At 32.1% G+C, this 13,510-nt stretch overlaps 1 protein-coding gene across 1 annotated transcript in view; it reads left to right on the forward strand.

The window, feature by feature from the left end:
* The window catches only part of LOC107446036 (uncharacterized), a gene marked incomplete in the record, with an annotated part of 24,492 nt that overhangs the window by 7,168 nt on the left and 3,814 nt on the right, over nt 1-13,510 (forward strand). Inside the window, 2 exon segments of the mRNA XM_071188241.1 lie at nt 6,147-6,275; nt 8,725-8,784. Of these exon segments, the coding sequence (XP_071044342.1) occupies nt 6,147-6,275; nt 8,725-8,784 (189 nt within the window).

Genomic DNA, 13,510 nt, shown 5'->3' on the forward strand with positions numbered 1-13,510 from the left:
TATTTGACCAGGTAATCCAAAACATTGCTAGATGACTTCCTATTGTTTGGCAGTAAGCTATTGTTACCAATCAATCTAAAGAAAAACTTTCAAATTCTTATTTTTAATCAATATATATGAAATGTTCCTTCACTGGGTAGTGTCCCTTCACTGGTTGGTTTACCCTACATCCTATTTGTATCTATTTTTAACGTATTGCATTATAATGTTAACCAATTAATACACGAACGTTAACAAGTGCAAAATGGTTTCAGTCGTGCAAAAACAATAAAGCTGTATAGTATTACATGATAATTAAGATTTTACATAGAATCTTTAGCGCGTCAAATAATTTGGCTAGCGACTGTAGGTTTTATAATTACCGAGCTTTAAAATAAGGAGACCTTAATAAAAATCATGGAATCGCTAGAAAAGATTGCAAATTATAAATTTTTTATTTTTTCTGGTCACGTTACGTACCATGCATGCAAGTACTTAAAGCAAAAGTAGCGTGTAATGGAACTAATTATGTATACTTAAAGGAAATCAAAAATTCATCGTAATCTAAGCTTTCAATAATTAAAAAAATGAGAGAAAATTTTACTTGTTAAAATGGATAAAAATTATTTTTTTATTAAAAATTCTTTTTTATTTTTCAAAATATTACACTTCAAAAAAGGCTCATTTGTCCGTATTTTCAAAGCTTATGCTGCGATGAACTTATTTTTAAATGGTATTGTTCGAAAAAAAAATTATATGAAGTAAAAGAGATACTTTCTTTACATACTATATATTTCATTTAAAGAAACCATAAATTTTATGCGATATTTTATTTTTTTAAAATTTAAATGCTGAAATTCAAAGTTTTGTATCAAAATTTTCTATCTTAATAATATTAAATAAGATATTGAAATCTTTTGGAAAATTTTCGACTCGCACACAGTTATAAAAAACCAATTAAATACAATTTTTGAAATGTTTTAAAGAATATTTTTCTTGATTACCCCTTACCCCCCAACCGATGGAATATTTTTTTGAACACCTTTGGTATGATTGACAAAAATATTACTTGTCTAACTTAAATAAATAAAATAATTAATCAAATGAGTTATAATATTTAAAAACAAAGTTAGTTCTCTTTTTAATTAATATTTAAATTTAAATGACATAATCGACATAAATCGTTCATTATTTTTATCAAACAATTTACTTTGATTTTTATAATTCATTCATTAAAAATGTTATTTTGTCACAAGTGGAATTGCTCTGCATTTAGTTTAAGATAAGAATAAGTTAAGATTAAGCTAAGAAAGAAAACTAAGCATTAATTTGCACCAACATTATCTCGTCTGAAACCACAGTATGAACTTATGCCCATTGGGTAAGGTTATCGTGTATGAAAAGAGACTTTTTTACTTAAATAAAATTCAGCTCAAAGGTGCAACAAAAGTCGAAATACATCAAAAGTGTAACTTATAATAATAATAAAAAAAATAATAGAAAACTATTTTCTACAAAAAAAAATTATTTCCCACGCTACGTAATGTATAATTTATAACCGTCGTTGAACAGCCGACCCAATTTTTGTGGGTTTACGACTATTAATGTTCAACTCCGTAGCCTTGTAACTTTGAACACAATCCATAAGACAAGGGAACACCTGGACCAAGTATCGTGAGTAATTTGCCTTCGTGGAGGACTTTTTGATGGAGCTAACCCGCATTTGAGTTACATGGAGAGGAAGAGAGGAAGACCACGAGAACCTTCCACGGTTAGCCTGACGTCAAGGGGATTCTAACTCATGATCCGCCTACCACTGAGGATATTTCACGTCAGCACTGTGGTCTGTGCAAGACGGATGCGGAATTCATATAGACTGGGATTCGAACCCGGTTCGTCTCATTGGAAGGCGAACGCTCTATCCCCTGAGTCATCGCGGCTCCCATGCTATGTATTGTCATGAGCTATGGTGGCTTAGGTTCGCCTTCCAAAAAAGTGAACCGGGTCTGAATTCCACCCCCGGCTCGCACCAATCACAGTGCTAACGTAAAATATCCTCGGTGGTAGACGAATCATGGGTTAGAGTTCTCTTACCGCCAGGCTAATCGTGGTAGACTTTCGTTGTTTTCCTCTCCATTCAAAGCAAATGCTGGTTAGTTCCATCAAAAAGTCCTTCACGAAGCAAACTTCTCCTACTACTTCATCCAGGAGTTCCCTTGTATTTTGGATTGGGTTCAAATTTACAGCGCTACAGAGTTGAACATTAGTAGTTGTAAACCCTAAATTGGGTCGGCTGCTCGCAACGACGGTTATAAAATAAAATATCACGCTTTGAATTCGCTATTGCCACCAATCCAATTTATAACACATGCAGCATGGCGCACAGTACCCAAATGTGAAAATTATAAGGATCGTAAACCATGGGTTTACACTGAATTAATCATTATCCATATCTTTCTTCATAGCATTCTAAAATGAAAAATTTCTTTTGTTCCTCTTTCACTCCAAGTCTTGCTTCATTTCATAAATATTAGTTCCAAAATAAAAGATAGTGTATACATGTTGCTTGTATTACCAAACACTCGGTGACTTTTTCAGTAGTCTTCAAACAAACCACCCTTTTTTGTTATCTGCGTTTCATAAAATTGCAATTCTCAAAAGTTTTCCTTAAGAGAATAGTTAGCTGTTAAAGTATTATATCTTAGATTAAATTTTCAAATTAAAAAAAAAAATCTTAATCTCAAACTACTGTAGTAGCTACCGGTCTTCAATCGAAGCAAAGTGCTCCAAAAAGCGTCTTTATACCCCCACTTTATTTACACAATTAATTTTTTTCAAGTGTTTCTCTTCTTTAGAAAACAGTGTCTTATTATCGTGGCAAAGTTATAATTTTGTCTTGCAGGAAAGAGTCTTTAGAACCGAGAAATAATTTAAATATTTACTCAAACTTTTTTAAATTTTTTTTTCTAATTTGTTTCGATGATCTACTCCAAGCTTATCTTGGTGTAAATCATGTAAGCAAATTAATAATTCGTAATTTATGACCCTAGATAATTCTGTGTTTTTCAAACATTAAAAAAATTCGAACCATTTTATTAAAATGGTGGCTTTTCTTCATTTGGCGTCATTTTTCGAAGAGACTAAAGATATCCAAAACTTAACAGTTATCGTTAAATGTTTACAACAGTTGTAAAAGTAGTATATTATTAATTGAAAAACGTTATTTCCTTTGTCGAAAGAATAACAGCTTTTCTAATACAACTCCAATTCAAAATATTAGAATAATGATAAATAAAGCACATGTGGTTTGAGATATGCATTTATTTTGGTAAAAATGAATACCTCAGAATTTTGAAGTGTGTTATCACATTCTACATGTTTTGTAGATGAACATAACATAAATAAATTATTATGATATTGCAAAAGTTTTTACAATGAATTTTTTCTAAAAATTCAAANCCGCAACATTCATTGTGAGCCAAAGGGAAGAGGAATGTTTACGAAGGTTAAAGCTCCCCAATTTTGAGACCAGGAAATGCAGTCAGTATTGCACATAAGCCGCCTTTACTTCCCTGACAAGCTGGTTTCCATCGATCTGAGACTAGATGGGCTTCAAATCGAAGAATATAGAAAGGAGAAGAATTGTCCGAATACGTAATTAATACGGTGAACTGCTTAGTACGAGATGTTACATCAGAAAAACAACTTACAGAGAGTAACATATTCCGATTTAGCAGAGCACGTGTACTAAGATTCAGCGCGTAACAAGCAAAGTGAAAGCACTTTTCAATGTATACGCTGCCTCCCGCAATGTTAACTTAAAATGTGTTCTATCCGTACTATCTCAAAATATGTTTGCTGGTATTGGCCATCGAAAGGGGCTACAGGTGGGGTAAAAAGCACAACACTCGATCTATTGTAACACTAGGGATGTTTTCACCTTGTGGATAGTCATGGGAGCAGGTTAGTTTCCGCCTTGATTTTCAAACCAATTAAATTTTTTAAAAGTTTGAGGCTATACGGAACTCAAAACTGCATTACACATTTCCTTTTATTTTATAACCGTCGTTGCACAGCCGACCCAATTTTGGGTTTACGACTACTAATGTTCAACTCCGTAGTCTTGTAATTTTGAAGGCAAGGAAACACCTAGATCAAGTATTGGGAGAAAGATGCCTTCGTGGTGGAAATTTTGATGGAACGAACTCGCATTTGCGTTACATGGTGAGGAAAACCACGAAAACCATCCAAGGTTAGCCTAACGGCAAAGAGACTCTAACCCATGATGCGTCTACTATTGAGGATATTTTGCGTCAGCACTGTGGTCGGTGCGAGCCGGGTGCAGAATCCATACGGACCAGCCTTCGCTGGGATTCTAACCCGGCTCAACTCTGCATTAAACATTGTGCTTAAAGTAAAGAATGTGGAAATTTTAAAGTGTATTTTTGACACATTTTTTTAATGGCAGATACTGAACTTTTCGCTTTTTGCCCCGGAAGATGTCGGAACTGTTGCTCATTTAACGTTACTCGGTGCGGTGGTCACCTGTAAGCCCAAGTCACAAAGGCTAGCATTATCACCTGCGCCACACTGCCAGAGATACCTGTTCATAAGGTGGACCACATTCACCCATCATACAACAGAGAGCAATGGACAAGAATAGTGATGACGTTGATTATGACGTCGCCTTTTAGCGTTCCAAACATTGTCTTGAACTGAATTTTTATTATGCGTTTCCCATTAAACGTAAAGTGATGTTTCTCGCCAAATTTTTATAACTAAACAGTTCATTTAATTGCATTAAGGAGCTAGTTTGGATCGAAAATCATCCATTTAATGCAATACCGTCATTGATTTTTAGTTGAAGGACAATTAAATTCAGAAAAAAAATTAAGAACTATAGTTATTAGTTTCGGTTTCGAAGGATTGTTTCGACTTTTTTTTACAGAAAAACCATTTCTGTATTACTTATCATTCGATTCAATAATATTAGATTCAAAGGGGGAATTAACGGCGGGGCCCCCATCAGCCATTCAAAAACCTTCGCCCCTTCAGTAAAATCAACCAACTCTCCGAATTTCCCAGAGATTTTTNTATAGTTATTAGTTTCGGTTTCGAAAGATTGTTTCGACTTTTTTTTACAGAAAAACTATTTCTGTATTACTTATCATTCGATTCAATAATATTAGATTCAAAGGGGGAATTAATGGCGGGGTCCCTATCAGCCATTCAAAAACCTTCGCCCCTTCAGTAAAATCAACCAACTCTCCGAATTTCCCAGAGATTTTTACTGACCACCAGGGACTTTATAAGTTTCCTCCACTTTATTTCCTCCCCGTAGACATTTAAGTTCTTATACGAGGTGCCAACAGTCTTAACATTTATCGTATACGATATAAATGGCCAACTGAAATGTGTTACATTAAATATATTCCTTCATGTCTCTCTCTTTCGTTAAAAACATTTTTTTTTAGAAAAATCGAGAAAAGTACGGAAGGCAAGTGGTAAAAATAAAAGAATATAATCTAAATAAATTAATAAATAATTTCATTGCTTTGCAATGATGATTCCGTAATATTTTAATTTAGAGACTCAAAGGGTATGACTTAGTTTTTTTCGTTAAAAACCTTGCGTTATGACTTTTTTAATGAAATTTTTGAATAACGTTTTTGTTATCGAACTGAAAAATAATAAATATTCACCCCAAGAAAATAAATCTTAACGTCGAATCACCCTGAAGAAAACTTTTCAATATAATTATAAGAAAAAGGTCAACTTAGTACTAAACACGGTAAACGAAAAATCCTTAAAAAAATAATTTAAAAAAAAAATGCTATTTTAGGTGACGTTTTAGGATCCATGAACTGATGCTTACCTTCCTTAAAGGGAAAACTGAGATTAGTCATATCACCAAAGCGGTGAAAAGAAAAATAAACCTTTGCTGGTAATTTTTTTCCGAATTGGGCCCTGAGGGCTGGACTACTAACAATTTCAACAAAACATTTGCGAGGAGTGATTTTTGAGTTGTGCTCAAACTACGCTTCTAGATTCGGAACTTGTGATCGGGGATCGATCCCAAGTCCTTTACAATGACAAATAAAATGTATTCATTTCAAAGTGGTTGAAATGTTGTCATATTAACTGTTGAATAATTTTTTTTCTTTCAGATCCAGGTCTTTCAGATAAAAAACCATCCATGTACTTATTTCCAATATTAAGATTGAAGTTAGCGTGGACATCCTCTTCAAATGTATTTGAATTTGTACTGAGAGTTATTGCCATTGTATTTTCCACTTGTAAGCATTTCCAAATTATTATTTTCAATAATTATTTCGTGAACCTTTAGTATTTATGCGTTTCTAATCAAGTAAGGATTACACATACTAATTTGCTTATAATCATGAGTACACGCAATCTTAAAATATAGTAAGAAGTAATTATGATTAATGGGTATTTATAATGTATCTTTACAAGTTTTCATGAGTACACGTAATAATCATTAGAAGTAATGGTTATTATAGATAATCATAAATTACGACTATAATATAATTTATCTATTGTGATATCGAAGATTTGTAATGAATGCAAATCTATTTGTATTTCTTTCTTTTTAATAGAAAATAAATATTCCCAGATAGAAATCATGGCCTTTTGAAATGCATTAGGAACATTAGAATCATGAATTAGGAACATCTTAAATCTTTTAGTGACCGCGAGTAAAAGTTTTAAACTACCATCATTAAGAAAATTATTATCTTCTACCACCTGAATGGGTCAAAACTTACACTAAAGATGACTTATACTAAAAATTACACTAGACATGAATGAAATTCAAAACAGTATTACACATTTTGTTAATCGGCACCACTTCTTAACAACAATGCGTACACAAAATGTTAATATTCGCCTCAATGATACTGAATTTTGATATTTTTAAATACATATCATTGCATTTAAATGTGGTCTAAATGTATATAAAAGGTGTTCCTTGATCACCATCTTTACTATATAAATCTTTGTCAATAGTTTTGACATTTTTAAACAGATGCCTTAGTTTAGGTAACTTAGCATCTGACAGGGCATAAGCATCTAGTAGATCCTGGCTAGGTGGTTATGGATAGGGTTTCCCAAGCTGGACAGGTCAGAGGGAATTAACCAATCTAAGAAGAACCTGGTCACCCGGGGTCTTCTTAGATGATTCCTAGTTCTCTTTTCAGATCCCCCAGGTTCTCCTTAAAATATTTCTCCTACAGGTCTTAAAGGTTGGGGCTATAAATATATCATTGTTATAAATGCTGAACATGAAAATTATGACTGAGGATTTAGACCGTTTGAAGGAAAACGAAAAGTTGAATTACGTTGTGGGACACAGAATGTTAGAATACTACACTAGAGCAAACAAAATTTATTATGATAACAAACGATGGATTTCCGAAACAACCTCCAAGAAAAAGAAAATTGCTTTCCTTTTGACCAAGATTGTTTCAGAAAGTAATAAAGAAAATGATAACTGAAAATTTGACAAAATAATCTATAGACTGTTTGTAAGTCTTTTCACTTATTTTAACCTAACTTATTTTAACTTTTCACTTATTTTAACCTAAATTAATACAAAATAAGGAATAAAAGTACGAGAAATATGTTTAATAAAAATTCTGCGTCAAAGGGTTAAAAATTTACAACCGGGTGAATGAATTGCAAGGATAAAAATGGTAACAATTTTAATAATTTTTCTTAAGTAGCACTCAGGTTTTAAGGAATATTTTTCCCATTTCAACTGACATGGTTGATGGAGACAATTAACTAACCAGAATTTAAATAATGATTCCGAATAGCCATTCAGAATGATTAAGAGAATGGAGAAAATGACAAATGATTGAAAAATGAGATTTATTATACAGAAAAAGGGCGATAAACTAGATTGCAATGATTACAGAGGCATCACTCTTTTTAATATTTTTTACAAAATTTATACTTGTTAACACTCAGCGTGATCCAGCCATTTTGGAACTTAATTGCTCGTAGATAACGGCGTGACTCTATCGTTTTAGGCGTCATGTAGTTTGGGCGAGCAACGACCTCCTCACACTGTGCGATTTTCAATAGAATGACTTCCGATCACTCAATTGATCTTTTCTGTTAGCGAAAACAGAAGTTGGCCTAACATAACAAGATACGGTGCTATAATCTCAAAATAAAAATGGAGTAAAAATCGTTTTAAATGAAGCTATGCCAAGAAATACGTATCCGAACTAAGAGAGAAAAAAATAGTCATGCCTAATAATTTAAATAATAAACCTTTTCAATGACACCAAACTTATCCCTCACTCCCAAACTCGGCCCAACTTCGTGGGAGTCACCGTGGTAATTGGGCCATGTGTGAACCAAAATAATAGTAATAATAAAAAAAAAAAAAGATTAAATTGAGGTACTTTTTTTTGAAGAATTAAAGTCTGCAGCAAAAAATGAGACCCCCTTTTTGAAATTAACGCAGTAGAGTAGAGTTTAGTATCGTAGTAGAGTTTAGTATCATTGAATGCAGTTTTGCAAATATTTCAAATGTGTTTTTTTAGATTTTTCATTCGATGCTTATTTATCTAGATAGTTTGTACTTCGCGGACTTTTTGTGAAAGTAAAAATGTGTTTGTTACAATGCGTGTGTGTTTGCATTTGATTTCATTTATTTGGTTCATTTTAATCACTGAAGAGTTCATACTTTATTTTTTTCTGATATTTTTGCAACAGTAGGATGGCTGTGCTGTGTTGGTGGAATCCCTTTAATGTCTATAGCAATGTTAATTATAGGTAAGAGGCATTTCATTATGGTTGGAACAAAAAAAATATGACTTCTTTTATTTAAATGTTAAGAATTTTTTCAAGAAAAAGGACTTAATTCTATATGCATCGGTTTTATTTTACATATTTTTGTCTATAATAGATTAGTTTAACCTATAGTATTACAGGATGTCCTAAATTGAATTGGCGGTTTTTAAAAATTTATAATGTAAGAGGACATCAATTCTTAGAGTTCCTGATTTCAGTTCAAAAATATTTAGGTGGCGGTTCAGGTAGGGAATGTGTAAATCAAAGAAAAATAATTGATAATTACATAAAAATTTCTTGAAATCTTTCAATGAATAAAAATCACACTGCTATGCTTTCGAAATACCCATGTGAGCAATGTTACATATTAAGATATGATTTTTCAACTAATTTGTCTTTGATTTAAAGTTTTAATATTCACAGCGCCATCTGTCGAGAACTTTTTAAATTGTGATCAGGGGCTCTGGGAGGAAAATTAATTTCTGGCACATAAATTTGCATCAGGATTTTTTTTAACCCTAACTTATACATATTTGAAAACTGTCATTATAATTTAGAACGCCTTGTATTATAAATGATTTCCCCATTTTGAAATATTTTTATTTATCTTATTGTTTTCAGAGAATTTGGAACTTTTCTATGTTTTTATGTATTTATCAGTGTGGACAGAAAATTTTACGTTATAACGATATCTTTGTTTTCCTCTTTGACTGTTTCAAAATATTCAAAAGCCACTGCCAATCATAGATATAAAATTAGTTATTGATGCTCTTTTAATAGCTTCGGATTTCCAAAAGAAATTAAATGTGATTTAGGAAGATGTTTCACTAGCAATATTGAATCTGCCTTTTTTTGAGAAGTTTGGGATTAAAGTTGTATACATCCATGGTTCTGTGAGATATCCCGAATCAAATCCTGTTCGGTTTAGCGGTGATTGAAGGTTTTATGTACTGAAAACGGAGATAGCTGGGGGAAGAACTTATTTGCAGCGATATCTTTGCGTGCTGTGACACACAAATCAATCCTGTCGAGTTAGTTCGCGGAATGAATTTAAGAGCACTTTTATTCGAGCCTGATTCAAAAGAAGAGAAAACAGTCGTAACCGAATACGCATTTAGACTCTTTGCAACAATCGAACTACTGGTATCCGCACGATTTGTCCGTTCCTGTCTGTTTTCTGATTCAACTGTAGCGTTTCTTGTCACGTGACCAGCACGATAATTTGACTTCAAAGGCTAAGTTCTATAGAACTATTTATATTAATTTTTGATTAAGAGAGGCAAAGATTTCGAATTATTTAATGGCATATATAAAGTAATTTCCGGATTCAAATTCGAAACTATGATTCGATCTTCATCAGTAGTCTCTTTTAATTTATGTTCGTTGTTTGTAATTTATTACCTCCAAAAATAAATTATCACTATTTATTTATTAATCATAATTTTCTACTAGGTAATTGAAATTGTATTATCTCATTACAGTTCTTGATGCGGACTTACGTTTTCCAATCTGGTTAAATGTATGTGTTTTTTGATGCATAAGTATTTTAAAATTGTAAAAATATTAGGAATTGCAAGTTATTATTTAAGACGAATGTTAAAAAGATCTTTCATCATAATTTTCAATACTTTATCAAAGTAACTTAAAACGTTTAATAAAGAGAATCTTAAAAATGGATTAAAATTCAAAATTATTTAAAATAATTATTCTATATCAAACTTACTATTCAATTCCGTTTTAAAAAATGTTTTTTAAGAAAATGTTGTTAATACTTTAAATATTTTAGGAGTAAAAGTAATATTTTAGATGATTACAGACACAAATATTTAAAATAAGAACGGAAATTTGCGAGCTGAAGGTAATTTGAAAGCCATAGTCGAAAATTCTCCTCTAATTCACAGTTGAGAAAATGCGTATGAAGTTTTTAATTGTCGGAGAAAGAGTATAGCACACGTGACCTGCCGAAAGTAATAAGTTTCTACGACGGATAACCATCTTACTTCAGCTTAAAACTTTTATTCTATATTCTACTGCTTCACAACAGTATGGAAAATTAAGTAAAATTATATCGCTGAATTATTCTACAACCATTCGAGTCGTCCTTTTGCTTACTCCAAAAATAAAAAGCGAACCAGGATAAACAGAAAATCTAAAATCTAATATTATATAGCATCAAAACCAATAAAAAATAAACGGCGAATGCTAAATATTAGTTTGTATAGAATCTAACATTATATAAAGCTGAGAAAACCGCGACTTTTTGTACCTTTCTAATATTCGAAAGTTGTGCAAGATAACATTAGATTTTTGTTTGGTTTTCTGATGTTATCTAATATTTGGTGCTACTTGGGTATTGTTATGGACTGTAAATTTCAAATTGTCATGAAGTGTTTGTAACATATTACCAAGTTTATATCTTCCTATCCCCTTCCCATGATTTCTCTACTACACCGCCATTAGACAAAGAATATCTGCCTTATGATTGGTCAGAAATGGTTCTACTGAACTTAGTCTTCGAAGTCAAACTATCGTGCTTGTCACGTGACAAGTAACGTTCTTAACGCTGCAGATGATTCAGGAATCAGACATTTTTTGAATAAAGCGAGTGGAAACCAGTAGTTTAATCACATTTTGCTTCAGTTGCATGAAGGTCTTAAGCCCCGAGATGAGGCTAAACCGAATAAATTATCAATAAATTAAATTGGATAGGTCCTGGAATTATAGAGAGCCAACTTTTGAACACTAACTACATTTATAAAAATTTGAAAGATCATGATTCCATCAGAAAAAAGGATTAAAGCCATATCATAGGTGTGTCGAATAATTAAATTTATTAATCAGGGATAATTTGGATTGAAAAACGAATGATCCAAATTTGGAAATTTCCTATCCAGTAGCTAATCCTAATATTTACGATTTTGAGGAAATCAATAGAGATAGTAAACTCTCTATAGCACAAATTTTCTGACAGTTTTCAAAGACGGTTTCTTTTAATGTCCCGACTATAAATAATTGAATCGAGCACGATGTAGAATTAATGAGAAAACCAACCGAAAGACATCGCCCAGACAGACTGAAATAGTAATATCGTATATAAAACAAATAGCGTAACGTAGAGTTAATAAACATCGAAATAGGAGAATCTGACTATGCATCTCCTATGATTTCAGTCGAGGCCCCTGGTAGCGATCCGCGTCCTTGCATCGATTACAGGAAATAGAACTCGATTACTCTAACAAAATATTTCCATTTTGCTAATATTGAGGAGAGAGAGTTGAATTAGTGGCCTCAGCAAAATTCATAACCATAACTGACTTAATTAAGGATTATTGACAAGTCCCGCGGACCAGTTCCCAACTTTTTATGTTATATTTGATTGTTATTTACCTTTGGTAATATCTTTTGGACTAATAACCACGCTTTTCAAATTTTATAAATGTATGGCTTTACTTTTAAAAGAATGCGAAAATTTTTGCTTGCTATATTTAGATTTTTTCCGATAACTGAATCATTTGAAGTATATTGATATTATTTTAAAAAGGACCATGGAGGCTAAACTAAAAATAAAACCATCAAAATACCAATGCGCGTAAAATAGCGTGAAATATCATGGACTTATGGTTGGTTTTCGTATGCCGGCGGAAACAAAAAATACAAGTGTTAATAGATTCCCACCACCCAAAGATAAAACTGAGTTCCGTCAATTTCTAGGAATAACAGGCTCGTTAGATTAAGAATTATGTATTATCGTCCAACTTTTCACTAGGGTGCTAAAATGGAAAACTAAAAAAGAAGCTTAGAATGAAATTAAGAATTAGAAAAATTGTTTTCGGAATTGAAACGTAGATTAACTGAAAAACCTGTTCTTCAGACTATTCAAATGTTTTTGTTATTCAAACTGATACGTCTGATAAAGGTATTGGGGGAATTAGGGCGCAGAAGGGGATGAATAAATAGAATCAACCCATTCTTTACTGTAGCAGAAAATTTTCACAACCAGAAAAACAGTTTAACATTATTGAGAAAGAATGGGCAGGAATAAATTTGTAATAAGAAGACGCTACTTAGATGGACAAAAATTCATCCTAGATATGCATCCGCTTCGTTTGATGAGGTGGGCAGAATAGAAAAATATTAATGATAATTTTTCCTTTTATTCTATATGGGTGATTATGTTTTTCCTAATCAATGTAAAAAAGATAATTTTTCTTTCATTTCCTTATATTTTATTGCTCTTTTATTTCTTTATGTTTTATTGCATTTTTCTTTCATCTCTTTATATTTTATAGTTTCTTTATATTTTATTGCTACTGTTTAATTCTTTACAAAATTTCTTAAAGTTAATGTAATCTTAATGTACACTCATGTCCATAAATTAAGGATAATGAAGTTCAGGCACAGAAAGAGACAGAAGCCAAACAAATTTGACTTATTTGTAAAGTCTATGTATTAAACAAAAGGTAAAGAGCAAAAAAGATTCCGATATGTTTGACATAATTAATAAAAATTGCGATTTTTACTCCCTGGAGCAAATTTCAAAAAAGAACCTATTTACAAAAAACAGTATAACATGGTTAGTATGATGGTTAATACGGAGTATGTCTCCCGGACGATGCAATACAGGCCGTACAACGCCTAGGCATGCTGAGTATCAAATTATCAATCTGATCTTGGGGAATATTACACCACTCATCAAGCAATGCCCTCC

Source organism: Parasteatoda tepidariorum, chromosome X2 (assembly GCF_043381705.1).
Source record: "Parasteatoda tepidariorum isolate YZ-2023 chromosome X2, CAS_Ptep_4.0, whole genome shotgun sequence".
NCBI lineage: Eukaryota > Metazoa > Arthropoda > Arachnida > Araneae > Theridiidae > Parasteatoda > Parasteatoda tepidariorum.